The sequence below is a fragment of the Pseudophryne corroboree genome, chromosome 6 (assembly GCF_028390025.1).
Source record: "Pseudophryne corroboree isolate aPseCor3 chromosome 6, aPseCor3.hap2, whole genome shotgun sequence".
Lineage (NCBI taxonomy): Eukaryota > Metazoa > Chordata > Amphibia > Anura > Myobatrachidae > Pseudophryne > Pseudophryne corroboree.
This window is the reverse complement of record NC_086449.1, coordinates 108,336,944-108,364,763: the sequence shown is the minus strand read 5'-3', so window position 1 is coordinate 108,364,763 and position 27,820 is coordinate 108,336,944. Positions and strand designations below refer to the sequence as shown.

Here is a 27,820-nt window from a genome sequence, read left to right as displayed (position 1 = left end):
GACACTACTGTGTGGTCTAATGTAAATAAAGAGCAATATGGTGTGGTGCAATGTGAATAAGAAGCAATTCAGTGTGATGTAATGTGAATAAGGAGCACTACTGTGAGAAGTAACGTTTATAAGGTAAATTGGTACTACTGTGTGATGTAACATGAATTAGAGACACTATCGCATGATAAAATGTGAATAAAGTTGCACTACTGTGTGGTGCAATTTGAATTGGGGGGTACTATTATGTGGCCATGCCCCCTCCCAGCAAGAACACACCCCTTTTAGGGAGTAGGAACACTGAAATGAGGACTGCTATGGGTGAGGAGTGATGGTGCTGGAAAAGGGGTACAGGGTCAGAGGCAGAACTAGCGGCGGTGCTAGGGGGCACCAACCAAAATCTTGCCTAGGGCATCATATTGGTTAGGGCCGGCTCTGGCTGTCAGCATGCTGATTGGTGGATGACTGGAGCAATCCACCTATCAGAGTGCAGCATTCTCTACCTGCCTCCCAGCCTGCAGCCAGACAGTAAATGACTGTCAGCATTGAGATAGGTAAAAGGCTGGAGTTATCCACCAGAGTGCTGTCAGCAATTCATTGTATGGAAGCAGGTGGAGAGGCAGCGCAGGACCAAAGGAGGGGTAAGTTATGATTTTTTTTGTTTATTTATTCCCGTAAATTTGTGTGTAGGGGCCCCAGAACATTACTTTGCCTAGGGCCTACAATTTTGTTAAGACGGCCCTGCTTACAAGGATGATGACGATGAACAGAGCTGTGTACTCCTAGGCCCAGGGGTGGTGGGATTCCTGTATGTGGAGCGTTATAGCCCCTTTGTGAGCAGATATCTGTTGTGTGTATGGCAGTAGTCAGCATGGGTCTTAGCTAACAAAGGGCCCCACACAGCTTCCAATGTAAAAGTTATCAGCATTCCGTCCCCTAATAGTGAGTCATTGTTTTCTAACCCCCCTGTGACAGATCCTGTTTATATACTAAAGCTTGAGTACTGGAATTGGGAACCCCTGTGAGGACATAACACACACATATCTTTTCTATCTAGAAAGATATTTTATATACAAACACTGCAACTGTCGTCTTTGTAAAATACAACAGCAGATAATAGTGTAAAACAATATTTTGGTGAAAACCACAATCGGCACAATTTTTCTGCTGGTGGAAGGCCCGATATTGGTGATTTATTTATTTTTTTAGATACCAGTTTTTTACAATACCACATCAAAGGCAAAATGAAGGGTCAGGCCACCCCTAGGCACAACATTATTGGTCACCACCATTACGTCACTGCCCGCTTCATGACAGAGTCGGTCCAGATGCCTCCAAACCGCCAAGGAAGCCCCAACCTTACCTCCCACCATCTCCTGCACCACAATTTACTCCACATTGTTCTCCCTCCACCAGATGCAAAATAAAAACATAAGTAGTAATGAAAATTAGAAGAAAAAAAAAAGGATTTACCTGGCCTCATCTGGCCAGTGGGCTAGCAGGGCTCTCATATAGGGGAACCTGCTGTGCTGCCCCCCAGCAAAGGTGTGCCCTTAGGCATATGCCTCACGTGCCTTGTGGGAAATTTAACACTGGAGCACACTGAATATGCATATGTCCGCCCACAAGAAGGATCAGAATAACCATAGGAAATATGGGTAGTAGATCGAGGGTGGACACACTTTTACAACTTTTGACCGGTATTTTCTGGCAATTCTGAATTATCAGATGTTCCAAAGCGAGCATTTATGGACATTTTTTCACCATTGTATCAGTAAACGCCCCAATGCTCATGCTTACACACTACGCTGGTGGTTCCCAACCTGGGTCCAGCAGGCTGGTGGTCCAGGATCAAATCAAATTACTTCTGGTCAATGTGATAGGCAAAACCAGTACTGGAGGCTGCCAATAATAAAATATGTGATCAAGCAGAGGACCAGTCCTGAGTGCCCACCATCCCATAGCTGACCCTAGGGTGACAGGTAAGCACAAGTTTACGTAACTTTATATTTTTTTCTGAATTTCTCAATGACAAACTTGACCTAGGAGTATAGCGGAAAACATGTTGATGATATAAAGTTTAGGTAACCACTGCACTACACAATAAGCATGCCAATCATCTAATTATTGGCAAATCAGGCCAATGAGTGTAGTGTATACCTAGCTTAACAACAGTTATGTATTATCATTAGCAATCAGTGACCCAGAGGCACATGCCACAGGCCAGCCAGTGATGTAGCTGCACTCAGCAGATATATAACAATAACATGCATCCAGTCATATAATAAGGCGGCCACGTGATAGCAGTACTGCAGAGACCTGTGCACACTGACTGCTAATAATGAGACATATGATGCAGATAATAAGATGCTGCTGCTATGAATCACAGTATGAGATCAGTATTATTATTATTACCATAGGGAAGAGGCTGCTGCTGGCTTCTCCCATTGTCAATACTGAATTACCTGTTAGGAAGACGTAGAGACTCCTCCCTATAGAGTGAGGTCACATAGCAGGAGGGAAGGAGAGGGAGAGCTGGGGGAAGGGAGGAGAGAGACAGCGGCAGCAGCAAGTGCACCTGAGACAGCTGGAAGGAGGAGAGACTGCAGCAGCAGCACTGCCCGGCCGGCGCCCCCCGCACTCACCCTCACCTCCATGCGGTGCTGAAGGACAGCTCTCTGCCCGCAGCCCACCTATAGCAGCCGAGGAGGGGGTTCACCCGGCCGCTGTGCACTGTCGGTGTAATCAGGCGGATTCCCCACCTCCCTCTGCCATCATACCCTCTGCCTCCCATTCATACATTCTGTCTCCCATTCTTATCCCCCCAGTCACCCATTCAAACCCCCCCCCCCCCCCTTCTCCCCTCTCTCTTCCATTCTTGCCCCCTCTCCCCCATTGATGCCCCCTCCCCTGATGGATCTTCTTCACTAGCCCGGCCAGCACAGAGGGGGATAATAATGAAAAAGAGCTTTTTGGTGCCGGAGATTAAGCCTTTGGATGTATATGATGTGCAGCAGGCCAGGATTTCTGCCTCCCTCAGCTGGCTGATCTACAAATGCTATGGGAAAGGTAAAGGAGGGCCTTCTAGCACACTGCATGCTACTGTAATGCAGTAACTATATATTCTTATGTGCTGTATTAACTATATAGTCACCTTTGTGTAATGGATACGTGTTAAACATATGTGGGTGGGGATTTGTTTTTTTACCTATACAGAGGTCATAAGGCTTGGTTGTCATTATTATATTTTAATGTTTCTGTACTGCTCTTTGCACACCCTGACCCTGGTAGGCTTCTATAGGACTGTGTTATGTAGGAATGCCATCTACCTGCCCCTCCATCTTCCTGTGAGATCTCTATTACACATCACCTTGTTTCACTCCTGCAGCCTGAGTATTTACCAGCATTCCTACATCTCCCAAATCCTTTGTATATTACACCTGTAATCCTGCCCTAACCTAACCCTGTGGTATCTGACACTATAGCAGGACCTCTTAATCTATTTAACACTGGAGACCCACCCTATAAAGTTACATGCAGGCAGATCATCACTGTATTCCTTTAATGTGGTTCCATTAATAATGAGGTGATGTTTAACCCTATGTGCCTGGCTGTCTGCAATGTCTCTTGGGCTGTAGTCCAAGTGTTTATGTGTATATATTTGCATTCATAAGTGTGTATGTGTATATGTATGTATGTATGTGTATGTATATATATATATATATATATATATATATATATATATATATATATATATATATATATATATATATATATAGGTAGTGAATGAACGGCGGCACTCAAGCAGGCTTAGTCGTTATGAAGATAAAATTTCCTTTAATCGCCTACATGTTTCGGGGAAAATCACCCCGTCCTCAGGGCTCAAACAACGTTGTTTGAGCCCTGAGGACGGGGTGATTTTCCCCGAAACATGTAGGCGATTAAAGGAAATTTTATCTTCATAACGACTAAGCCTGCTTGAGTGCCGCCGTTCATTCACTACCTATGCCAGTCACATTGCTGACGTGGAGGGCACCGCAGCAAAGGAACTCGTTTTCATCTCTGGGAGTGCCGGTATGATTTTTGTATATATATATATGTGTATAAGGGCATTATATATTATACACACCTGTACAACTTATTTTACGGGCCTGGCCATGTTACCTGTGTACCATTCAGCGTTTGTTATTATGTGGAATTTAGTGTATGAAAAGCCCTTTTGTTTTATTACGGCTTGTTGTTCACATGCTGGAGATCCAGTCTTTATGACCGAATCTGCCCGCTTATCACACCCAACGCAAGGCTGCATGTCCATTTACAGGGGGTGGGGAAGCACCGTTTAGGTTGCATGGGATTAATGAGGGCCTCTCCCACTTTACAAAACACCCCCAGGGTTGTTTGCAGAAGCCATAGTTAAAATGTAAGATTTTGTTTTTTAATCCACCCACCTCTCTCTGTATGATTCTATTGTTCCTGCTGCTGGGTGTGTCACGGTAATGGGGTCCTGTCTTTTTATATGACAAGTACTGAGAGATGTGCTTATCTGAATCTGAGCGTCTATAGTATATTCCGTATATGATCAGCGGAGTCTGTGGCTGCTGACCGTTTCCTTATTCGCATTGTTGTCCTAAACACATACAATGTCCTGGCATTAGGGAATGGTGTGTGTGTGTGTGTATACACTATACACAGGCTCCCTCCCAATGTCAGGGCTAGCCTGCACTTCAGGACCTGTCCTGGTGTGTGATGTCACCTGTCACAGATGTGACATGTCATTCCTGGGGCCTTTCAAGTATTACACCTGCCGGCGGCTTACCTGAGTGACTGTGTGCCACGCACAGGCCCATGCACCTGTACCTGAATACACCAGAGGACGTGCTGCCTTGTGTGTATATATGTTCCATGCCTCGGACTCGGTTTTCAAGGACCTTTCCAGTATTTGTTTTATAGAAAAAAAATATTTTTGTACAGTCCACAGATGAAGATGAATTAAGATCCTGCGTACTGCACTTGTCACCAAGAAGTAAGCAAGGGGTGACTTAAATGAGGGATTTGCATATCGTGTTCTGTTCTTTGTTTTGAATAAAAATATTGGAGCCCTGTAAACGCATAGGAGTACCTATTGTGCGGCGTAGAGCAAAGGGTAAGCGCAGTTCCAAAGAGCAGAACGCACTCCTGCTACTTGGAGACGTAGGAGTAACCGCCGTGCGTTCACACAGTCTGTGTAGCAAGTCCCTGTATGATCAGATGGTCAGGTCAGACTTAGATTCGTTTTCTGTTTGTGCTGAATGGACTGTTCATGCTGGTGCTTTCATCTGCCCATATGTTGTGATCAGCCAGTACTCTAATATAATGTGCGGCCCATTTGCATCTTTATAAGAATGCGAGGCCCCTGAAAAATAGTATTTTTACCATATTGTAACAACCGGGCCAATCTACCCTAGAGAGACAAAGGGGGAGGTGCATCAAGTCCTGTCGAGAGATAAAGCGGAGCGGTTGCCCAAAACAACCAATCAGTCGGCTTCTAATTGTCATTTAAAGACAGTGCTAGATAAATGACAGAAACTGGTTGCTTTAGGCATTGACTTCCCTTTTATCTCTCTCCAATGCTTGATACACCTCCCCCTTAGACTGTATATTGTTCAGGTCACTGATAACTGTAAAGCTTTGTGGTGTCTTATACCTCTTTCAGCCATACGACTCGGGAATTTCCCTGCTCAGACCCGGGTTTTTCACCTCTGAAAAATCCTGGGTATTTGCTCAAGACCCCATTTCACACTACACCTGAGACCTGGGAAATTCCCGGGTCGTCCCCTTTCAGACATAAGCCTGGTCTTCCCTGGCATTCTACAAGCCAGGGCTGCCAGCCTGCTGTCATACACACACATACATGTCATACACACACGTCACACTCATACACACACGTCACACTCATACACACACATACATGTCACACTCAATCACACAGCCCTTCTAAAACCAGCTGCTTCTCCCGGTAACACGGAGCACAGCCCCCTCCCGGCAGCCCAGCCCCCCGAAGAGCCTATCAGAGGCTTCTAAGTGCGACTCTGGAGTAAAATCCTGGTCCGCACCATTCACACTTAACCTGGGTTGTTTAAGCGGGGCGAAAGTGCCGGGGAAAACCCTGGTCAATAGCAGGGGCGCCGACCCGGGAATGTGTTCCGGGTTGGTACCTTTCAGACATACAGAAATCCCGTGTTGATGCACGTTCACAAGCAAAAAAAAACTGTATTTTAGAGTGTCTGAAAGGGGTATTAGTGCCCTGTGTACTATTGTATGACTGCCAAGTGCTTTACTGAATTGTTCTGTAGTAATATTTATTTCTCTATATAATCATAAAGACAGTGCTACACACAGAATTTCTTGACCATGTTACATACAAACTGGTGTATGAAAAGGTTTTAGCGTGTTTTTAAAAAAATACCCTAAAACACATAAACCACACTGTGTTATGTGTACATATTGGTATTTTATTTACAAGTATTAAACCTTTATTTATTTATTTTTTGTTTATTTGTATTGGTGTTTTTTTTGGACTTTTGTTTTAACATGTATCTTTGGCCTGAGCAGGGTAGCGCGTCAGACGCAGGTAAACACCTCTTCTCCACACCTGACTGTAAACACGTTTGTATTGTGAGTATAGAACCACGGAGGTATGTCTGGCACGCTGACACTGCAGGAGAAATGTCCAAGGTGACACAATGCAAATATATATGGTATATTATTAAATATTTACATCCGCACACGTGTACTTAGTGTCCATTAAAAAAGCATGTTAAATATATGACCAAAAGTTTTTTGATTGTTTTTTTATCGCAGAGGCAGCTGAAGGGTTAACTTACGGCTTCCTTTGCCAGTCTGGCGAGTTTTGCACATGGTGGACCTGGCTTTGCACATATGACGTTTTCACCAGTGAAAATGCATTATTAAATAAAAGAGTGCGTTTTCATTCCCTCTCCTCTGTTCCCGCCATCCTGGGGTGGTGGTAACGGAACAAGCAGTGCAGCGGTACATGTACCACCTTGGATGCTTGCTAAATAGGAAATCTATTGGTAGGAAAAACGTAGCAAATCTTGTCATGGAGAAGAAGGTGGGGGCTGTAGTGCTTTCGCCACGAAAGACCCCTTGATTTACATGGTGAAGCTCATCGCCCTATCGGAAACATCCCCTTTAGGGGCCAATGCATCAACAATCAATTGGCACAAATCTGTGTTTTGACAAAGATTTTGCTAAAATAATAGCCCGATCCAGTATGTTGGGAGATCCCGGATTCACTGATTCCGACCCAGAAATGATCAGACTCGGCCAGTCAAGCATTCCGAACGTGAACAGAGAGTCGGGGGTCGGGGAATCTGGCAATGGATGTATGGGCCCCTTTAGTCTCTTCGAGGTATAGTGTTGCAGTAGCTTCTCCCCACCAGCCTGTACCTACTGTACGTAGAGATGCTGAGTAGTCCTTATGCACTGCCGTAACTCCCATTATTGTGTAGGCTGATCCTGTGTGGCGATGCTCGTATACATACCTCATACAGAGCAGCCTGTTCTTTATCCAGATTATTCTGTAGACGGTGTCCCTGATCAGGCCCTGGTTGTTGTCACTGATACTTTGCCTCTCCCTCTCTCTGTCCCCCTTTGTTCTGTGTCCATGAATTAAACATTGCAGATCAGAGCTGCTGTGCGAGCAGAACCCTCTGCGGGCTGAGCGCTGCAATCCCACCATTTGTCTTCCTGACTGACTGTAGCCTTGCTATGTGCTTATCTCCCCATCGCTGATACACATGGGTAGGACAGTCCTGTATCCTGCATATCTGTGTGTTAGGTTACCAGTCTTAATGGCGTGGCCTAGGTATTAATGGGAGTTCTTTCTTTTAATTGTCTGTATTATATTGGGGGGAGACAAGGAGGTCAGCTCCTCCATATCTGTAAGGGTGAGCTTTACCTGTTCATGTCCTGACCTCTATGGCGTCTATTTACTAAGCTTTGGAGAGTGATAAAGTATAGCGAGATAAAGTACCCACCAACCATCTCCTGTCTTTTTTTCAAACACAGCCTGTAACATGGCAATTAGGAGCTGCTTGGCCCGTACTTTCTCTCTCTCTCTCTCTCTCTCCAAGGTTTAGTACATAGATAGACCCCTATGTCTCAGGAGATGATGAGGTGTGTGTATTATGAGCAGTGGTACATCATGGCAGCCAGAGCAACTGCATGTTACAAATCCCCCCTTACCGCCAGGGAGGCGGCATGGCCAGCATGTAAGGGCAATCTGAAATGGCAGAACATAGCAACCCTAAATGTCCTCCATTCTTAATCCCCTTTCATTTTATGTATTCTCCACATATTGAATTTATTTTTCTAACTCCCCCACCCCCTTGTCATCCATCAGGCATCTCCATTTTATTCAGCTGCACCCCATCATACATCAATCCTTTTATCTTACACCATAGAAGTGGCAGGTTGAAGAGCTGGTGTCCCTGCTCCTGATCACATGAACTCCCAGTCATGTGATTAGATGCAGGCGGTTGCTAAAAGCAGCGCAAGGGCAGCTGGAGTGCAGACACTGCCTACTATTGCAGTATATTGTTACACACCCCCTTCCTTAGGGGCCAACTTTTTTTTAAATTTGATGATCGCCCCTCCAACAGTACAATATTATGGGTACTCAGTCCCCCACAGAGACGACTTCTGTGCCCTCAGTGTTGGCATAAAAGTCCTGGGCATGGCTGCCATGTTTGCACCACTGTCGTTCAGACTGATTACTAGGCAGGAAAACAGATTTGTGCTGGTGCTGTGCCTAACAGGTTGGTGCCACCCATGCTTTGCCCCTCAATAGCAGGCTGTGATGTCAGTGCTTTTTTTTTTTTACCTGAGTTTTAGAAGAGTTGTGTGCATTATGGCGGGAAGTGTCTGGGTATTAGGATGGGGTAGAGGTCAATATATGATTTATTACAAATGATAAAACAGACAGTGTCTCTATACACTTGGTACTATGAAACTAAACAGAGTAATATAAATAAATTCTCAGAGCTCTAATGATAAACACTCCCATTGTCTGAGAAGATACAAATGATCAAATGTCTCCAATCTCCAGTTCCAAGGCTGAGCTCTTCCATTGCCATCTACAGCGTTGTCTGTGTAGCACCAGGGGTCATGTGACCTGCACAATGCAGCTTACTCCCAGCTATGTACAGCAGAGCGGTCCCATTCCAGTCACACAGGACACAGGTGGATCTGCCACGCTTTGTTCCCTCCCTAGGTATACGGAAGCAGTATAAACATACAGGAATTTGCATGGACTTTGAATAGAGGCCAGAGTGCCTGCTCGGTGCTGCTGGAAATACGTATGCACACAGCACCAATAACCGTTTCTGACTCATACATACTGCAGGATGACAGCCCAGTCATTAACAACTCAACACGTATGAAATTCTGCTGCATTACAATTAGCTCTGAAGCTTTTAACACACCTGATCTATGTAATATGCATACATTAGCATGTGTATCATAGGTATTCTGCTGGAAAGGACTGGCCTGGGATAATGTGCATTATAAACTATATACAGACAGGTCTGGGAGCGTTCACCGCTACTGTCACTGAGAGGAGCAGTGCTACATTAAACACAAGGGCAGTGTTGGGAAAGCAAAGGGTCTTTTTTTATAGTGTAGTTTAGTATATTTTCCAGGTGGTAGATTTCATGCCTGTATCATATTATCCATTGTTTCGGTAATTTAATACTTTGTTTTGTTAAGTTGCATTTTTTGTTACTGTAGATTGTTGGTTTTCTCCAATATGTACGCTTTAAAGTGGACCTATCCTGGGAGCACAAAACACAGGGGGGGGGGGATTTCTTGGTGCCCAGAAACACCGTACCATTTGTCTGTCACACTGCACTTGGCTGCTAGAAGCTATGGGTGAGACGAGTTCAGGAAGTACAGACCTTTCATGTAGGGATGGACATCGGAAGCCGATGGTTAGCAATCATTAATGTTCCCAATCCAACTGAATTGTGGGTTTTCAGTGGATGGAAACCATCGGATGCAGCTTTCTGATGCCCAACTGATGTCTGACTTTTTTTTTTTTTTTTCCAACTGCGGATACCCAGAAGTGGTGTCCGCAACTCGGCTACTGTGCGCATGTGTGATGCTCTGACTGCTTCTGCTCATGCGCACAGTATAACCATCAATGTTCTACTATCAAATGGTTTTGATGCCATGGCTAGTAGCCGTCACATTGCTTAGTGTGATGTCAGAAGCCCGGCAACCATTCAATACTGGGCTTCCTATGTCTATCCCCACAATCGTTCTCGGTGTCTCCTCTGTCATCTGTAGGTGCCCAGCTCATGGAGGAGGAGAATCTGTAGCTTTCTGATCTGCAGGGGTGATCACTGTCAGTGTGTCTAACCTGTCACTCAAATACAGTGTCTGTACTATGAGCTTGTAATCCAGCACTGTCAGTATGTATGTCTGGCTGTCCTGCCAGCCTGCCTTCCATCACTTTCAGTGTGTCTGTCTGTCCTATGAACCTGTCTACCAGTACACTGTCAGTGTTTGTCTGACTGGTCAGTCTTACTCCCAGTGTCTGTCACGTGAGTCTGTCTCCTAGCACTGTCAACATGTCTCTGTTCTTTGATCCTGTCTGCCTGACCAGTAAGCCTATCTTCCAGCACTGTCGCTGTGTCTGTCTGTATTGTGTGTCTGTCCTCTCAGTGTGGGGATTCCAATTCTCTTTGCTGCAATATAGCTCCCGGGTTAAGTGCCCAGAGCTATTCAATTGTCCATGCTGTAAACCTGTGACGAACGTATTTCTACTCTCACCCTTCTGAGGTGCAAATAGAATCGGCACTAACTAGTGCCCTGGAGCTAGTCGTGGTGTTAGTGCCAGGCAGGATGCTGTTACTGCACGTGCCAAGTCAGAAAATGCCGTTTATCGTGACCAGGGTCGGACTGGCCCACAGGGGTACCAGGGAAACCATCGGTAGGCCCCACTGCCTGAGGGCCCACTCCTTCCTCTAGGGATCAGGTTCCAGACTGTGCACTTTATTATACATGGTAGACATGTTGCATTACACTGCACTAAACTATTGTGTACTTCAAGCCTCTGTGGAGGCTGGCCCCACCCCTAAGTATGGGCCCCTATCACTGCATTCCCCCGGTGGGCCCTTCATGCTCCAGTCCGACACTGATCGTGACTAAAGCCCTGGGCATTAGTTGGGGTAAACTGCTTCTCCCAACTGAAGTTCCAGGCGCGATACAGTCAGTTGAATAGCTCTGAGCACTCATCCCGGAAGCTGCATCCCCGTGAAGGGATTTTAATTTCCCCCTCCCCAGTGAGTCTGTCTCCCAGCATTGTCAGTCTTTCTGACCGTCCTGCTTGTGTTTCTGTCTGTCCTGTTAGTGAGTCTGTCTCTCTTGTGTTTCTGTCCCCCAGTCCTATCAGTACCTTATGCACAGGATCAGTTTTTGTTTTTGTGATGGAAAATTTGCTGTTAGCCACAAACCATGGGGATCATCAATGTGATTGTAAATTTGTAACAGAATTTGTTCAGTGGGCTCAATTGTCATGAAAATGTCAAACAATAGCATGCTAAATGCAGGCCAGCCAGCGGCACAGACCACGTGATGGTCACTGTGAGAAATCGCAGCTCTAATCTTGCTGTATGCTTACTGCAGTGCTGAATGTACCTGAAACATACACTGTGTGATGGATACAGCTAACTTCCCCGCAGGTAAAATGTTATTTTATAATAACTTGTTTAAATACTCGACTAATATCACTAGATCATAAGCAACACTTTAAATCAACTATGCTCTTTTATGTACTAAAACAATATACTTTTTTTTTTTTTAAAGTGTCTGCTTTAGGTGTATTGCGGCAGTTTTTATTTGTTGTTACTAAATCAAGCATTTGGAAAGCCCTGAAGAAATCCTGTGTTTGCACGGGGGTCATGAATAATGTATTAGTCACAAACTTCACATTCTCATTGGTCATTGGTTCATCCTGCAAATGGTATGCCTCCACTATTACCGTCTAGGTGCTGGGTGCATATTATACAAAGATATCATTTTGTGCAGGACAATACAGTGGATTGTGTGTGTATTTAATATATATATACAGGTTGAGTCTCCCTTATCCAAAATGCTCGGGACCAGGGGTATTTTGGATATGGGATTTTTCCGTATTTTGGAATAATTGCATACCATAATGAGATATCATGGTGATGGGACCTAAATCTAAGCACAGAATACATTTATGTTACATATACACCTTATACACACAGCCTGGAGGTAATTTTAGCCAATATTTTTTATAACTTTGTGCATTAAACAAAGTGTGTGTACATTCACACAATTAATTTATGTTTCATATACACCTTATACACACAGCCTGAAGGTCATTTAATACAATATTTTTAATAACTTTGTGTATTACACAAAGTTTGTGTACATTGAGCCATCAGAAAACAAAGGTTTCACTATCTCACTCTCGCTCAAAAAAGTCCGTATTTCGGAATATTCCGTATTTTGGAATATTTGGATATGGGATACTCAACCTGTGTGTGTGTGTGTGTGTGTGTGTGTGTGTGTGTGTATATATATATATATATATATATATATATATAATATAAAAGTTCCTTTATGACCGGCACTCCAAATAATATTTTTAAATACCTGGGTGCCCTCCCATGTTCCAAACAGAGCAGGTACAATAGAGCAAATTCAGGCGGCACTCCTCGGATTTTCAGAGTCAAATGAAACCGCTACACAAGCTTGGTTTTCATTTGACTCTGAAAATCCGAGGAGTGCCGCCTGAATTTGCTCTCTATATATATATATATATATATATATATATATATATATATATATATATATATATATATATATATATATATATATATATATATATATATATATATATATATATAATATTATATCCAGATTTTTTTTCATTTAAACTTTTTTTTCTTAACTTAAATGTACTATGTGAATAATCCAACCACAGGACTTCGGTATGTTTCCGCACAACACCCCTTCCCTCCTGCTGACCCGTCTCATGGCAGTCTTTGTTATGGTGAAAGAACTGATTGCACAGTGACACCACCTACACGCTTGTCAGTAAATCAGCAGACCAGTGTGTGATAGAGCCTGCTGGGCAACCTAGTTTAGTCCTTCTGAACAACCATATTGTACCGTGTGTGTGGTGGTGGCTTGTTCTTGGGCTGCGCCAAGCTTGCCCATGTACCTGCTGACCGGTAATACATACACAGGCAATATCTTTAATGTGTAGCACATATGCTACTAGTCCAAGCACTTGAGTTTATGTAAATGAGCATTTATCTGCAGATCTCCAAATACAAGCTTGAAGCACCGAGTAATATATGTATGTATCTGTATATGATCTCCTATCCATGTTTTCTCTGAGCCTGAGAAATAGTCCGAGTCTGTGTTGTATATCTTTCTGCTTGTCCAATCGACTGTGACTTCAAACGCAGCAACAATTTCAGCCTCGTGCAAGGTCCGCTCACTCTGAATAACCAAGCTGACACACTGCCGGGGGGGAAGCACCTAGTTTGAGTGGAGGAAGCCCCTTTCTTGAGAACCTGTATCTGTCCATGATGAGGCTTCCCCCATGTTCCCCTAGTTGCGGGAGGGGGGGGGGGGGGGGATAATGTTCTCTATTATCGTAAAGACATAGACCTCATAACAAAGCAAATGATGTGTTGACATTATGTTAATTTGAAAATGACTGACACTTTTACAGCCAATGAAGGCTACTTCTCATGCAAATCTAAATATCCTAACCAATCATGCGGGTTTGTTTGGAGTTACGCAGTGTACACTGGGCTAGTAATTGCAGAAATATTGCCCTTCTGCATAGCTCTTGATACTGTTCTGGGACTGTTTAGAAAAACAACGTAATGTATAGAGACATTCAATTACAAAAAATAAATAAAATCACCGGCAAATGAGATTTCCTTTATTTTGTTTTTGTTTTTTAGCAAAAACTTGAAGTATTTCTATATTCTCTGTGCAGTAGATATGTACTTATGAATGCATACTATAAGTCAGGGGTTCCATACCACGATCCGCAAGGCATACTGAGGAGGGAATTCAAATCTTCAGGCACCCCCTATCTCCTGTCTAAAGTGACGGGAGATAGAGGGGCGATATCCAGCTCCGGGTGTAGCGAGATTAAATGAACTTGTCGCGCCCACCAGCAGTAACATTAGAATACTGCCGGTGGGCGTGATCGCGGCCGGGTGGAGAGAGAACACATTTGTATCTGGCCCATTCAATCCAGATTTTAAGCCATACTTGAGAACAGGTGACTTAATTAGTACCTCAATTATTCTGATTTAACCATCTGTGCTGAAGTCTGGATATCACTAAAACCTACGCTGTTATAGGCCCTACACACTGGGCGATTATTCTCAAAGATATGAATGATCTCGTTCATTAATGAACGAGATACCGTTCATATCTTTGAGTGTGGAGGCACCAGCGATGAACGATGCGCGGCCCAGCGCTCGTTCATCGCTGGTGCCCCGTCGCTTGTGCATGCAGGCCAATATGGACGATCTCGTCCATATTTGCCTGCACTTCAATGGAGCCGGGTGACGGGGGGTAGTCAAGAAACTTCATTCCCCACGTCACTGTGCCCCCGCTGCCGGGGTGGCCGGATCCGCCGTCGGGCAGCTCGGCGGCGGATCTTTATATGTGTAGGGCCCATAAGTGTGCCTTGAGGACCAAGATTGGGAATCACTGCTGTAGTGGAAGGTAGAACATTGATGCTTAACAAGAAGTCCTCAGACGTGTCAAACTGGTCAATGGAGCATCTTATAGATGACCCTTTTTCTACATCGTCTCCTGTGTGAAAAATCAATGCTACAATATTTTCATGTACTTGCTATTTCTCATGTGTAGCAGATTTGGTTTTAGTATATGTATTGAGATACATATACTCACATTCAGATCTGTCCTTGGACCAGTCTGTTATTTTGTTGGGTGACTTTACCAGGATCTTTGTGATTACATCATTGTGTTTGTACAGTAATAGTGTATTGTGCTGCACACCCGGACAGAACATACAGTACATATTGTGTATTAGTTTAGTAGATGCACTCGCACTATTTATTAGCTGTAAAAATTGGTTGCAAAGTTACAGTATGGAGAACTATTTGGATGCGCTTTTTAGTACATGCCTATTATCAATTTATTTCCAGGGATTGCTGGGATTTCTGAGCAACTAATGGATTGTCTTCATATATTACTAGGACTTGTCTGCAGACCTGATCTCTTTCAAAGTCTCATTAATACAGGAAGGGATACATAAATATGCAGTATGCTCTCAGTGATCACATTAATGCCATATATGACACTTTATAAAGCCTAGAATTTGCCCTGGTGTATTTCTATGCATGAGGCTGATCATCAACATAAATTTATAGCAAAGCATTCTCTTTGTTTCCGTGGTAACGCAGGGACATTCAGGCTACAGGAGTGGGCGGGTTATTGCTTTGTCACCTGATGAGGAAAGTGCACCACCTTCAGTCCTTGCTGCAGTCATCATGTCACACCTGCTACTCCCCTTATTCCAGCAGCTTTTACAGACCCTCAAAAATCCTGGTAGATGACCGGGGGCCGCCGCCTCGAGTTAGGTGTGGGTTAGTTGTCCAAAGCTACTAATCACCTTCTATCATTTATCTAGTAGACCTAGGGGGATATTCAATTTGCCCCGAAGAGACGTGTGTTTTCGGGTGAAATGGCCCCATTTTCGGATGTAAAAGGGACTGTTATCGGTGATTTTGCTTCGCCTGCAGGAGGCAGGTGAAGCAAAGTCCCCGGTAAGCCGCGGCACGCACCGGTTTATCGGGGCTAATTAGATAGCCCCCGGTGGCGATACATTACACCCAAATTGCTGTCGGGGTAATTGAATATTCCAGCTAGTCTTTAAAAAAAAAAAAAAACAGAAGCTGGTTGGTTGCTATGAGCAACAGCTCCACTTTATCTCTCCAGAATTTGATAAATCGCCCCCAGAATTCAGAGATGCAAGATAATTATTTCATGCCTGCATAATCTCTGATCGGTCTCAAATGTGATTTCTCTTTGCTGTGTGATTTTTGATTTGTGATGGCATAATTAATACATATTTACTAAAAAGACACTGGGTGGCCACTTCATTAGGTATACATTTCTCATACTGGCTAGGATTCCCTTTACCCCAGAACATGCAGTGCCCTTTGATGCTCTGCCCCCTGCTACACTATACTGCGATTACGGGCATTATGACGTCATGGGTGGGGAAATGATGATGCAGTTCAGCGTAAATCGCATAATCAGATGCCTGTACCACCAACTTTTGCTTTGTAAGTGCCGGTGGGCGGATGGAGGCCGTCTCTGGGAGACTTGCTTGCTCCACTGGGCGGCCGGGAGAGCTACATGGTTTTCAGGAGCCTCCTGGCCGTTCAGGTGTTGTAGGCAAGTATGATTATCCCGCTACTAGCAGCCTGAAGCACTGACACATGGCAGGAAAGTTCCTCTGCCAAATTCTAACCCTACTATGTGTATGTAGCAGCAGGAACTGAGATCCATCGGACCAGGTGATGGTTTTTCCAGCCTGCAATTGGCCAGTATTGGTGAGCCTGTGCCCACTGAAGTCTCAGTTTCCTGGTTCAGAGAAGTGGAACCCGGTGGGGTTTTCCGCTGCTGTAGCCCATTCACTTCAATGTCTGACGTGCTGTGTGTTCAGAGATTCTCTTCTGCATACCACTGATGTACCGCATGTTATACCTCTCACTGTTATCTTCCTGGTCTCTCTAAACCGGTCTGCCAATTCCCCCTCTGATCCGTCATTAACAAGTCACTTTCGCTGACAGAATAGCCGCTCACTGGATGTCTTATGTTTTGTCTGCAGTTTTCTGCAAACTCTACAGACGGCTATGAATGGAAATGCTGCCAAATGATTTGTGATTAGAGTGCTAAAGCCTGATGGAATATGCTGGCTCTATAGAAAATAAATGTTCATAAAATACTTCCTGAAGTGGCCGTTGAGTTTGTAATGATATGTTACTCCTTGTATACATTGTAATGTTTTCAGAAAATATACTTTGGGCCGGGAAACCGCTCCAGTGTGATGGGAACAGTGCTACCATTTCCCAAGAATCACAAACTGCTGTGTCGTGAAATGGTTGAGGCTAAATTAAGCAAGACTAAAGGACCTCTGACGTCACAACCATGTGACCCACAACAGCAGGAGGTAGAATACGGTTGGAACATGAGCCCAAATGTATAAAATTTTAACAAGAGGTCAAGTACCAGCCAATCAGCTTCCTAACTGCCATGTCACATGCTGTGGCAGTTAGGAAGCTGATTGGCTGGTCATTTATCACTCTTTTGGTACCCAAAAGTACCTTTGTGGGCTCGTTTCACTCGCCACCAGGTTACTAAAGGGAATAGATGTTGATGTGGATGGTGAAACTGGTAGCCCACCGACTTTCATCTTCCCCCTGCCCTCGCGGCTCATGTGGTTTTGACGTCAGAGGTCCATTAGCCCACTTGGATCTAGCATTTACCGTCGTGAAATGTCTGCATAACTTCGCTTATGCTTAATAATAAAACAAAATGTGTGGAGATTTATTTTTATTTTTTCATTTTTTCTTGCTTAAATAAAGCTGGATGGAATCATTGGCTGTCATACCCTTGAAATCAGTGCATGTGTGTATATACAGTACATGTAAATGTAAAAGAACACTACCATACATAGGAGCGCTGGGCTGCCAGGTATAATAATTATTTTTATGAATCAGACTACTCTCTACAACGAAAGCTGGTAATTATGAATGTGTTGCCAACTATGAAGATCAACTTGTTATTTCATCATGACTACTACTTTCTCTATGCTCCGCATGTAGTTGATTAGAAGTTTGAGATGTTCTGCAAGAAAGTAGTTGTACAATACTCTGCAGTGGGACTGATGGAGCAATTAGTAAAATCACTGACCTGGATTTAATGCTTCAGGAATGTTGGTCTAATTATGAGATGGGGAGGAAAAGTTGTCAGACTGTGTCTGTGAACATAGATGCAGAGTGCCTTATTGCTCTGTCGTCTTCCCCATGTTACTGTGCTATAGAGTATGCAGCACCTCACCGCCCCTATAAGGCTCATATTGTGGTTTATGCTCTCCACCTTTCATCTGTGTCACTAATAAACATGTCTGCACTCATCCGTAGCAATACTCGTACACGCTCCTGGTGTTTTGTGAGAAACTTTTTCCATGCTCAGCCTGGCCCAATCCCTGATCTCACACACATAGTTACATCTCCCTCATGGAGAGAGTGAGGATTATCAAGCCTCGGAGAGAGATAAAGTGAAGCAGTTGCCCAAAGCAAATAATCATCTTCTTTAGGCAACATTTCTCCACTTTATCTTTCTTCAAGGCTTGATACAACCCCCTCCCACCCCTTCCCCATGTTTTGAATGGGTTGGTGAAGTGCTGGGTTTCGGTTTGAAAGATGTTGGTTACAGCTGAGATGGACAAAATAATGTAATATTCAAGAGCATTCAATTTTAGTTTTGAAGTGGACCCATCGCTTACAGCAGCCGTTCTCACCGCCAGTCCTTAAGTACCTCCAACAGGTCATGCGTTCTGCAGTACTTTGTTCATGCTCAGGTAGGGTGTGTCGATTTAAATCACATGGTTTGTTTTTGTTTTGTTTTTTTTTAATCATTGATTTAAATCAAAGTTGTTTTTTTCCAATGCTGTACATGTGTGAAAAGAAATAGAGGATAGTTTGAAGAAATGAAGGACAACATTTATCAAGCCTTGGAGAGTGATTGATAAAGTGTCACCCAATCCGCTCCCAACTGTCATTTTTCAAACACAGCCTGTAACATGGCAGTTAGGAGCTGATTGGCTGATAATTTATTACTGTGCAATTTATCACTCTCACCGCTATAATCAAGTATTGGGAGCTGCACATTTTCTAGGTTATTTGGTGGACCCAAGGTACTGTGGTAGTTGTCTAACTGCAGAAGAAAAGTTAGAAGCTCTTAAAAGTTTACCAAAGAAAAATATCCATTTTCAAACACCCTTCTACCAACTCTAGTCATGTTCCAAGCAGAAGCAACCCTGTTTAATGACCTCTTGTTTGACCACGATGTTGTGTGAACAGTGGCACCAATAGATTGGTGGAAAATGCACATTGGTTCAGGAACTGTAGCTGGTAATGACAATATCATGGTAGCAGTAGAACAGTAGCTAACAGCTGCAGCAGCATCAGTTTCAGTAGAAAGAAGATTTTCATCATTTGGTGCAGTCAAAACTGAGAAACTGCCTGGGCATAACTTTTTTAAGGTGTTCAATAAACCTAATGTGTAGGCTTATTCAGTTTTACAAATCAGGCAAGGCAATTGTAACTTTTAACATAAATTGCTGTTTCTTTCCTTTTGCAGTTTGTGTGAGGTGTGTAGTTTCCTGGGCCATGCCATGATTTATGCAGACACTGTAAAGTCATTTAAATTAAATATATTACAGTTAAAGTATTTTAAAAGAACTTTGTATTATTGTTTTTACTTGGTTTATTTGTTTACTTGATATTTTTTATAAAAATACAATAAAAAAAATGAAAAAAAAATCTGATTTTAAATAAAAATAATCCAATTTTATTTTTAAAAATCATGATTTTTTTTTTTTACATATTCTGTGCACAGGTGTGTTGATCTATGTTGCTGGGTCAGCAATTATCCCACCTGTTTCCACAGACAGAAATCCTGAAAACATGACCTGCTGGAGGTACTTGAGGACTGGAGTTGAGATCCACTGTCTTGCACAATAAAGGCTGTCATTATGTGGGCCCAAACCACAACTTATGAATATTCTACAGATCCACTAGAAAGAACTAGTGACAGCTCTAAGGCATGAGGTACCCTTTTTGTGCCTCATCCTTCAGTGATACTAGTTCATAGTAAATTGATAGGCTGCATTGTCATGACTATTGATGCAGTTCATAAAGTAACTTTCTCCAGTGTGTTCCTCATGCCTTGATGTCCCCAGATCCATAATGTTTAGGCTGCATTATCTTAAAGAGATGTGGTCAATTCACCTACAATCAAAATACCTACAAGGTCAACATACCGACATTTAAAATGTCAACAGGTCTAAAAGTCGACATGAGTTTTTCATGTTTTCTTTTTATTGAAACGGACTTGTTCATACTTTACCATCCCAGTGGACCTGGAGAGGGAATATAATAGTGTGCCGAGCGCAGCGGGGGGACACGGTACACTTTTGCGGTGTCCATGTAGACCTATGTCGACATACACACACAAAAACAATTAAAACGTGTCGACTTTTTGACCTGTCGACTTGTTAAATGCCTGTATTTTGACCTTGTCTGTATTTTGACCTTGTTGGGAATTTGACAGTCTGTCAATTGTCGTCGGTATGTTGACCGTCTGTCAATTGTTGTCTGTATTTTGACCATCGGGATTTTGATTGTAGGTATTTCATACTAAACCCATATTAAATAAGATAATGTCTCCTTTTTTTTGCTAATAATGACAGAAAATCCTGAAAGACTGTTTTATGTTGGCTCAGCAAATGTATTCACAAACGGGTGTAGATAAATCATGTTCCCTATTGTGGTGTATTTGCGCCGCAGCCCATTAGACTGTCAGTTCTTCAGGGTGGGAAGTTGTATTGTCCTGTATCCAGGTCACGTTTAGCAGGGAGGTTTCATTGTCAGTCATCGCTGTTTTATTATCCTAACTTGTGATTGTCTGTTGGTGACATCATGCTGGGTGTGATGCTTGGAGGTGTCAGCCGCAGAGTGGGGATTGCTATTAATTAATATCGCTAGAGGGGTTGGCGTTTAATTTATTGTACTAACCAAAGGGCTTGTTTAAGCTTGCCAGGAATGTATCGCCTCTCATATGAACAGTAGTAGTGGCAATGTACAAAGCGTGAAGGCTGAGTTTGTTGTTGCCACATTTTCAGGGTAAGGCTGTATTATCATTACTAGTTAGGTTGTATTGCTGGATGTGTATCATGTCTTGGAGGGAGATAAAGTGGGGAAGTTTTCCAAAGCAACTAATCTGCTTCTAGCTGTCATTTATCTAGCACAGTCTTTGAAATTACAAAATCGAATTGGTTGCTTTGGGCAACTTCTCCGGGTTGACTCTCTCCAAGGCTTGACATACCTCCCCATTTGTGTCATGTGGGTGATGTCCTGTAGGGGGCAGACACAAGATGACATGTACAGCTGAACTTTTGATGTAAAACTATGAAGGAGGAGCATTTTGCCACCAATGTTATCCATTTTCTTAGTCCCTATAGTGTCCTAGCAGCTGCCAAACTCCTGGTGTTTTGGGAGTACCTGGAAGCCTAGCCCAATGGTCAAGATGGTTTATGCAGGCAGCAAACCCATTAGAGAGACCCGTATTGGCTTGGTAATACCATTGCATGTACTTATTCCCCATACTTGTAAAACCCTGCACCCCATGCTTATTTCTCTGACGTCCTAAGTGGATGCTGGGGACTCCGTCAGGACCATGGGGATTAGCGGCTCCGCAGGAGACAGGGCACAAAAGTAAAAGCTTTAGGATCAGGTGGTGTGCACTGGCTCCTCCCCCTATGACCCTCCTCCAAGCCTCAGTTAGATTTTTGTGCCCGGCCGAGAAGGGTGCAATCTAGGTGGCTCTCCTAAAGAGCTGCTTAGAGTAAAAGTTTTGTTAGGTTTTTTATTTTCAGTGAGTCCTGCTGGCAACAGGCTCACTGCTATGAGGGACTTAGGGGAGAGAAGTGAACTCACCTGCGTGCAGGATGGATTGGCTTCTTAGGCTACTGGACACCATTAGCTCCAGAGGGAGTCGGAACACAGGTCTCACCCTGGGGTTCGTCCCGGAGCCGCGCCGCCGACCCCCCTTGCAGATGCCGAAAAGTGAAGAGGTCCAGAAACGGCGGCAGAAGACTCTTCAGTCTTCATAAGGTAGCGCACAGCACTGCAGCTGTGCGCCATTGTTGTCAGCACACTTCATAGCAGCGGTCACTGAGGGTGCAGGGCGCTGGGGGGGGCGCCCTGGGCAGCAATGATAGTACCTTATTCTGGCTAAAAATACATCACATATAGCCCCTGGGGGCTATATGGATGTATTTAACCCCTGCCAGGTCTCAGAAAAACGGGAGAAGAAGCCCGCCGAAAAGGGGGCGGGGCCTATTCTCCTCAGCACACAGCGCCATTTTCCCTCACAGAAATGCTGGTGGGAAGGCTCACAGGCTCTCCCCTGCACTGCACTACAGAAACAGGGTTAAAACAGAGAGGGGGGGCACTTATTTGGCGATATGTATATATATATTAAAATGCTATAAGGGAAAAACACTTATATAAAGGTTGTCCCTGTATAATTATAGCGTTTTTGGTGTGTGCTGGCAAACTCTCCCTCTTTCTCCCCAAAGGGCTAGTGGGGTCCTGTCCTCTATCAGAGCATTCCCTGTGTGTGTGCTGTGTGTCGGTACGTGTGTGTCGACATGTATGAGGACGATGTTGGTGAGGAGGCGGAGCAATTGCCTGAAATGGTGATGTCACTCTCTAGGGAGTCGACACCGGAATGGATGGCTTATTTAAGGAATTACGTGATAATGTCAACACGCTGCAAGGTCGGTTGACGACATGAGACGGCCGGCAAAAAAATTAGTACCTGTCCAGGCGTCTCAAACACCGTCAGGGGCTGTAAAACGCTCATTTACCTCAGTCGGTCGACACAGACACGGACACTGACTCCAGTGTCGACGGTGAAGAAACAAACGTATTTTCCTTTAGGGCCACACGTTACATGTTAATGGCAATGAAGTAGGTGTTACATATTTCTGATACTACAAGTACCACAAGAAGGGTATTATGTGGGGTGTGAAAAAACTACCTGTAGTTTTTCCATCAGATAAATTAAATGAAGTGTGTGATGATGCGTGGGTTTCCCCCGATAGAAAATTATTGGCGGTATACCCTTTCCCGCCAGAAGTTAGGGCGCGTTGGGAAACACCCTTTAGGGTGGATAAGGCGCTCACACGCTTATCAAAACAAGTGGCGGTACCGTCTCCAGATAGGGCCGCCCTCAAGGAGCCAGCTGAGAGGCTGGAAAATATCCTAAAAAGGTATATACACACATACTGGTGTTATACTGCGACCAGCGATCGCCTCAGCCTGGATGTACAGCGCTGGGGTGGCTTGGTCGGATTCCCTGACTGAAAATATTGATACCCTTGACAGGGACAGTATTTTATTGACTATAGAGCATTTAAAGGATGCATTTCTATATATGCGAGATGCACAGAGGGATATTTGCACTCTGGCATCAAGAGTAAGTGCGATGTCCATATCTGCCAGAAGATGTTTATGGACACGACAGTGGTCAGGTGATGCAGATTCCAAACGGCACATGGAAGTATTGCCGTATAAAGGGGAGGAGTTATTTGGGGTCGGTCCATCGGACCTGGTGGCCTCGGCAACAGCTGGAAAATCCACCTTTTTTACCCCAAATCACATCTCAGCAGAAAAAGACACCGTCTTTTCAGCCTCAGTCCTTTCGTCCCCATAAGGGCAAGCGGGCAAAAGGCCAGTCATATCTGCCCAGGGATAGAGGAAAGGGAAGAAGACTGCAGCAGGCAGCCCATTCCCAGGAACAGAAGCCCTCCACAGCTTCTGCCAAGTCCTCAGCATGACGCTGGGGCCGTACAAGCGGACTCAAGTGCGGTGGGGGGGGTCGTCTCGAGAGTTTCAGCGCGTAGTGGGCTCACTCGCAAGTGGACCCCTGGATCCTACAAGTAGTATCCCAGGGGTACAGACTGGAAATTCGAGACGTCTCCCCCTCGCAGGCTCCTGATGTCTGCTTTACCAACGTCTTCCTCCGACAGGGAGGCAGTATTGGAAACAATTCACAAGCTGTATTCCCAGCAGGTGATAATCAAAGTACCCCTCCTACAACAAGGAAAGGGGTATTATTCCACATTATATTGTGGTACTGAAGCCAGACGGCTCGGTGAGACCTATTCTAAATGGGAAATCTTTGAACACTTACATACAAAGGTTCAAATCAAGATGGAGTCACTCAGAGCAGTGATAGCGAACCAGGAAGAAGGGGACTATATGGTGTCCCTGGACATCAAGGATGCTTACCTCAATGTCCCAAATTGCCCTTCTCACTAAGGGTACCTCAGGTTCGTGGTACGGAACTGTCACTATCAGTTTCAGACGCTGCCGTTTGGATTGTCCACGGCACCCCGGGTCTTTACCAAAGTAATGGCCGAAATGATGATTCTTCTTCAAAGAAAAGGCGTCTTAATTATCCCTTACTTGGACGATCTCCTGATAAGGGCAAGGTCCAGAGAACAGTTGGAAGTCGGAGTAGCACTATCTCAAGTAGTTCTACGACCGCACGGGTGGATTCTAAATATCCAAAATCGCAGCCGTTTCCGACGACACGTCTGCTGTTCCTAGGGATGGTTCTGGACACAGTCCAGAAAAAGGTGTTTCTCCCGGAGGAGAAAGCCAGGGAGTTATCCGAGCTAGTCAGGAACCTCCTAAAACCAGGAAAAGTGTCAGTGCATCATTGCACAAGAGTCCTGGGAAAAATGGTGGCTTATTACGAAGCGATTCCATTCGGCAGATTCCACGCAAGAACTTTTCAGTGGGATCTGCTGGACAAATGGTCCGGATCGCATTTTCAGATGCATCAGCGGAAAACCCTATTCTCCAAGGACAAGGGTGTGTCTCCTGTGGTGGTTACAGAGTGCTCATCTTCTAGAGGGCCGCAGATTCGGCATTCAGGATTGGATGCTGGTGACCACGGAGGCCAGCCTGAGAGGCTGGGGAGCAGTCACACAGGGAAAAAATTTCCAGGGAGTGTGATCAAGTCTGGAGATTTTTCTCCACATAAATATACTGGAGCTAAGGGCAATTTACAATGCTCTAAGCTTAGCAAGACCTCTGCTTCAAGGTCAGCCGGTATTGATCCAGTGGGACAACATCACGGCAGTCGCCCACGTAAACAGACAGGGCGGCACAAGAAGCAGGAGGGCAATGGCAGAAACTGCAAGGATTTTTCGCTGGGCGGAAAATCATGTGATAGCACTGTCAGCAGTGTTCATTCCGGGAGTGGACAACTGGGAAGCAGACTTCCTCAGCAGGCACAACCTCCACCCGGGAGAGTGGGGACTTCATCGGGAAGTCTTCCACATGATTGTGAACCGTTGGAAAAGACCAAAGGTGGACATGATGGCGTCCCGCCTGAACAAAAAACTGGACAAGTATTGCGCCAGGTCAAAAGACCCTCAGGCAATAGCTGTGGACGTTCTGGTAACACCGTGGGTGTACGAGTCGGTGTATGTCTTCCCTCCTCTGCTTCTCATACCCAAGGTATTGAGAATTATAAGACGTAGAGGAGTAAGAACTATACTCGTGGCTCCGGATTGGCCAAGAAGGACTTGGTACCCGGAACTTCAAGAGATGCTCACAGAGGACTCATGGCCTCTGCCGCTAAGAAGGGACTTGCTTCAGCAAGTACCATGTCTGTTCCAAGACTTACCGCGGCTGCGTTTGACGCCATGGCGGTTGAACGCCGGATCCTAAGGGAAAAAGGCATTCCGGAAGAGGTCATTCCTACCCTGGTCAAAGCCAGGAAGGAGGTGACCGCACAACATTATCACCACATGTGGCGAAAATATGTTGCGTGGTGTGAGGCCAGGAAGGCCCCATGAAGAAATTTCAACTCGGTCGTTTCCTGCATTTCCTGCAAACAGGAGTGTCTATGGGCCTCAAATTGGGGTCCATTAAGGTTCAAATTTCGGCCCTGTCGATTTTCTTCCAGAAAGAATTGGCTTCAGTTCCTGAAGTCCAGAAGTTTGTCAAGGGAGTACTGCATATACAACCCCCTTTTGTGCCTCCAGTGGCACTGTGGGATCTCAACGTAGTTCTGGGATTCCTAAAATCACATTGGTTTAAACCGCTCAAATCTGTGGATTTGAAATATCTCACAGGGAAAGTGACCATGCTGTTGGCCCTGGCCTCGGCCAGGCGAGTGTCAGAATTGGCGGCGTTTGTCTCAAAAAAGCCCATATCTGATTGTCCATTCGGACAGGGCAGAGCTGCGGACTCATCCCCAGTTTCTCCCTAAGGTGGTGTCAGTGTTTCACCCGAACCAGCTTATTGTGGTACCTGCGGCTACTAGGGACTTGGAGGACTCCAAGTTGCTAGATGTTGTCAGGGCCCTGAAAATATAGTTTCCAGGACGGCTGGAGTCAGGAAAACTGACTTGCTGTTATCCTGTATCCACCCAACAAACTGGGTGCTCTTGCTTCTAAGCAGACGATTGCTAGTTGGATGTGTAGTACAATTCAGCTTGCACATTCTGTGGCAGGCCTGCCACAGCCAAAATATGTAAATGCCCATTCCACAAGGAAGGTGGGCTCATCTTGGGCGGCTGCCCGAGGGGTCTCGGCTTTACAACTTTGCCGAGCTGATACTTGGTCAGGGGCACACCCTGACTGAGGAGGACCTGGAGTTCTCTCATTCGGTGCTGCAGAGTCATCCGCACTCTCCCGCCCGTTTGGGAGCTTTGGTATAATCCCCATGGTCCTGACGGAGTCCCCAGCATCCACTTAGGACGTCAGAGAAAATAAGAATTTACTTACCGATAATTCTATTTCTCGTAGTCTGTAGTGGATGCTGGGCGCCCATCCCAGGTGCGGATTGTCTGCAATACTTGTACATAGTTATTGTTACAAAAATCGGGTTATTATTGTTGTGAGCCATCTTTTCAGAGGCTCCGCTGTTATCATGCTGTTAACTGGGTTCAGATCACAGGTTGTACAGTGTGATTGGTGTGGCTGGTATGAGTCTTACCCGGGATTCAAAATCCTTCCTTATTGTGTACGCTCGTCCGGGCACAGTATCCTAACTGAGGCTTGGAGGAGGGTCATAGGGGGAGGAGCCAGTGCACACCACCTGATCCTAAAGCTTTTACTTTTGTGCCCTGTCTCCTGCGGAGCCGCTAATCCCCATGGTCCTGACGAGTCCCCAGCATCCACTACGGACTACGAGAAATAGAATTATCGGTAAGTAAATTCTTATTTTCTCTAACGTCCTAAGTGGATGCTGGGGACTCCGTAAGGACCATGGGGATTTGCGGCTCCGCAGGAGACTGGGCACAACTACAAAGAAAGCTTTTGACTACTGGTGTGCACTGGCTCCTCCCACTAAGACCCTCCTACAGACCTCAGTTAGATTCTTGTGCCCGGCCGAGCTGGATGCACACTAGGGACCTGAGCACCTAGAAAGAAAGTATATTTAAATTTTTTATTTTCAGTGAGATCTGCTGGCAACAGACTCACTGCAGCGAGGGACTAAGGGGAGAAGAAGCGAACCTACCTAACAGGTGGTAGTTTGGGCTTCTTAGGCTACTGGACACCATTAGCTCCAGAGGGATCGACCGCAGGACCCGACCTTGGTGTTCGTTCCCGGAGCCGCGCCGCCGTCCCCCTTACAGAGCCAGAAGCACGAAGAAGGTCCGGAAAATCGGCGGCAGAAGACTTCAGTCTTCACCAAGGTAGCGCACAGCACTGCAGCTGTGCGCCATTGCTCCTCATGTACACCTCATACTTCGGTCACTGATGGGTGCAGGGCGCTGGGGGGGGGGGGGGGCGCCCTGAGGGCAATAGATAACACCTTGGCTGGCAAAATATGCATCATATATAGTCCCAGGGGCTATATAGATGCAAAATTACCCCTGCCAGTATAACAGAAAAAGCAGGAGAAAGTCAGCCGAA

The 27,820-nt window shown here is 45.0% G+C and overlaps 1 protein-coding gene across 4 annotated transcripts in view; it reads left to right on the top strand.

The window, feature by feature from the left end:
• The first annotated feature begins 564 nt into the window (after positions 1-564).
• Positions 565-27,820, top strand: part of CAMSAP3 (calmodulin regulated spectrin associated protein family member 3) — a 131,097-nt gene continuing 103,841 nt past the window's right edge. For 2 of the 4 annotated variants that reach the window (XM_063931632.1, XM_063931631.1), the window contains exon 1: positions 2,524-3,057. In XM_063931632.1, coding sequence (XP_063787702.1) covers positions 2,946-3,057 — 112 coding nt within the window. In that variant the 5' untranslated portion in view covers positions 2,524-2,945. Of the gene's footprint in view, positions 630-2,523; positions 3,058-27,820 lie in introns of those variants that run through there. The other 2 variants (XM_063931633.1, XM_063931634.1) reach the window with 2 other exon arrangements.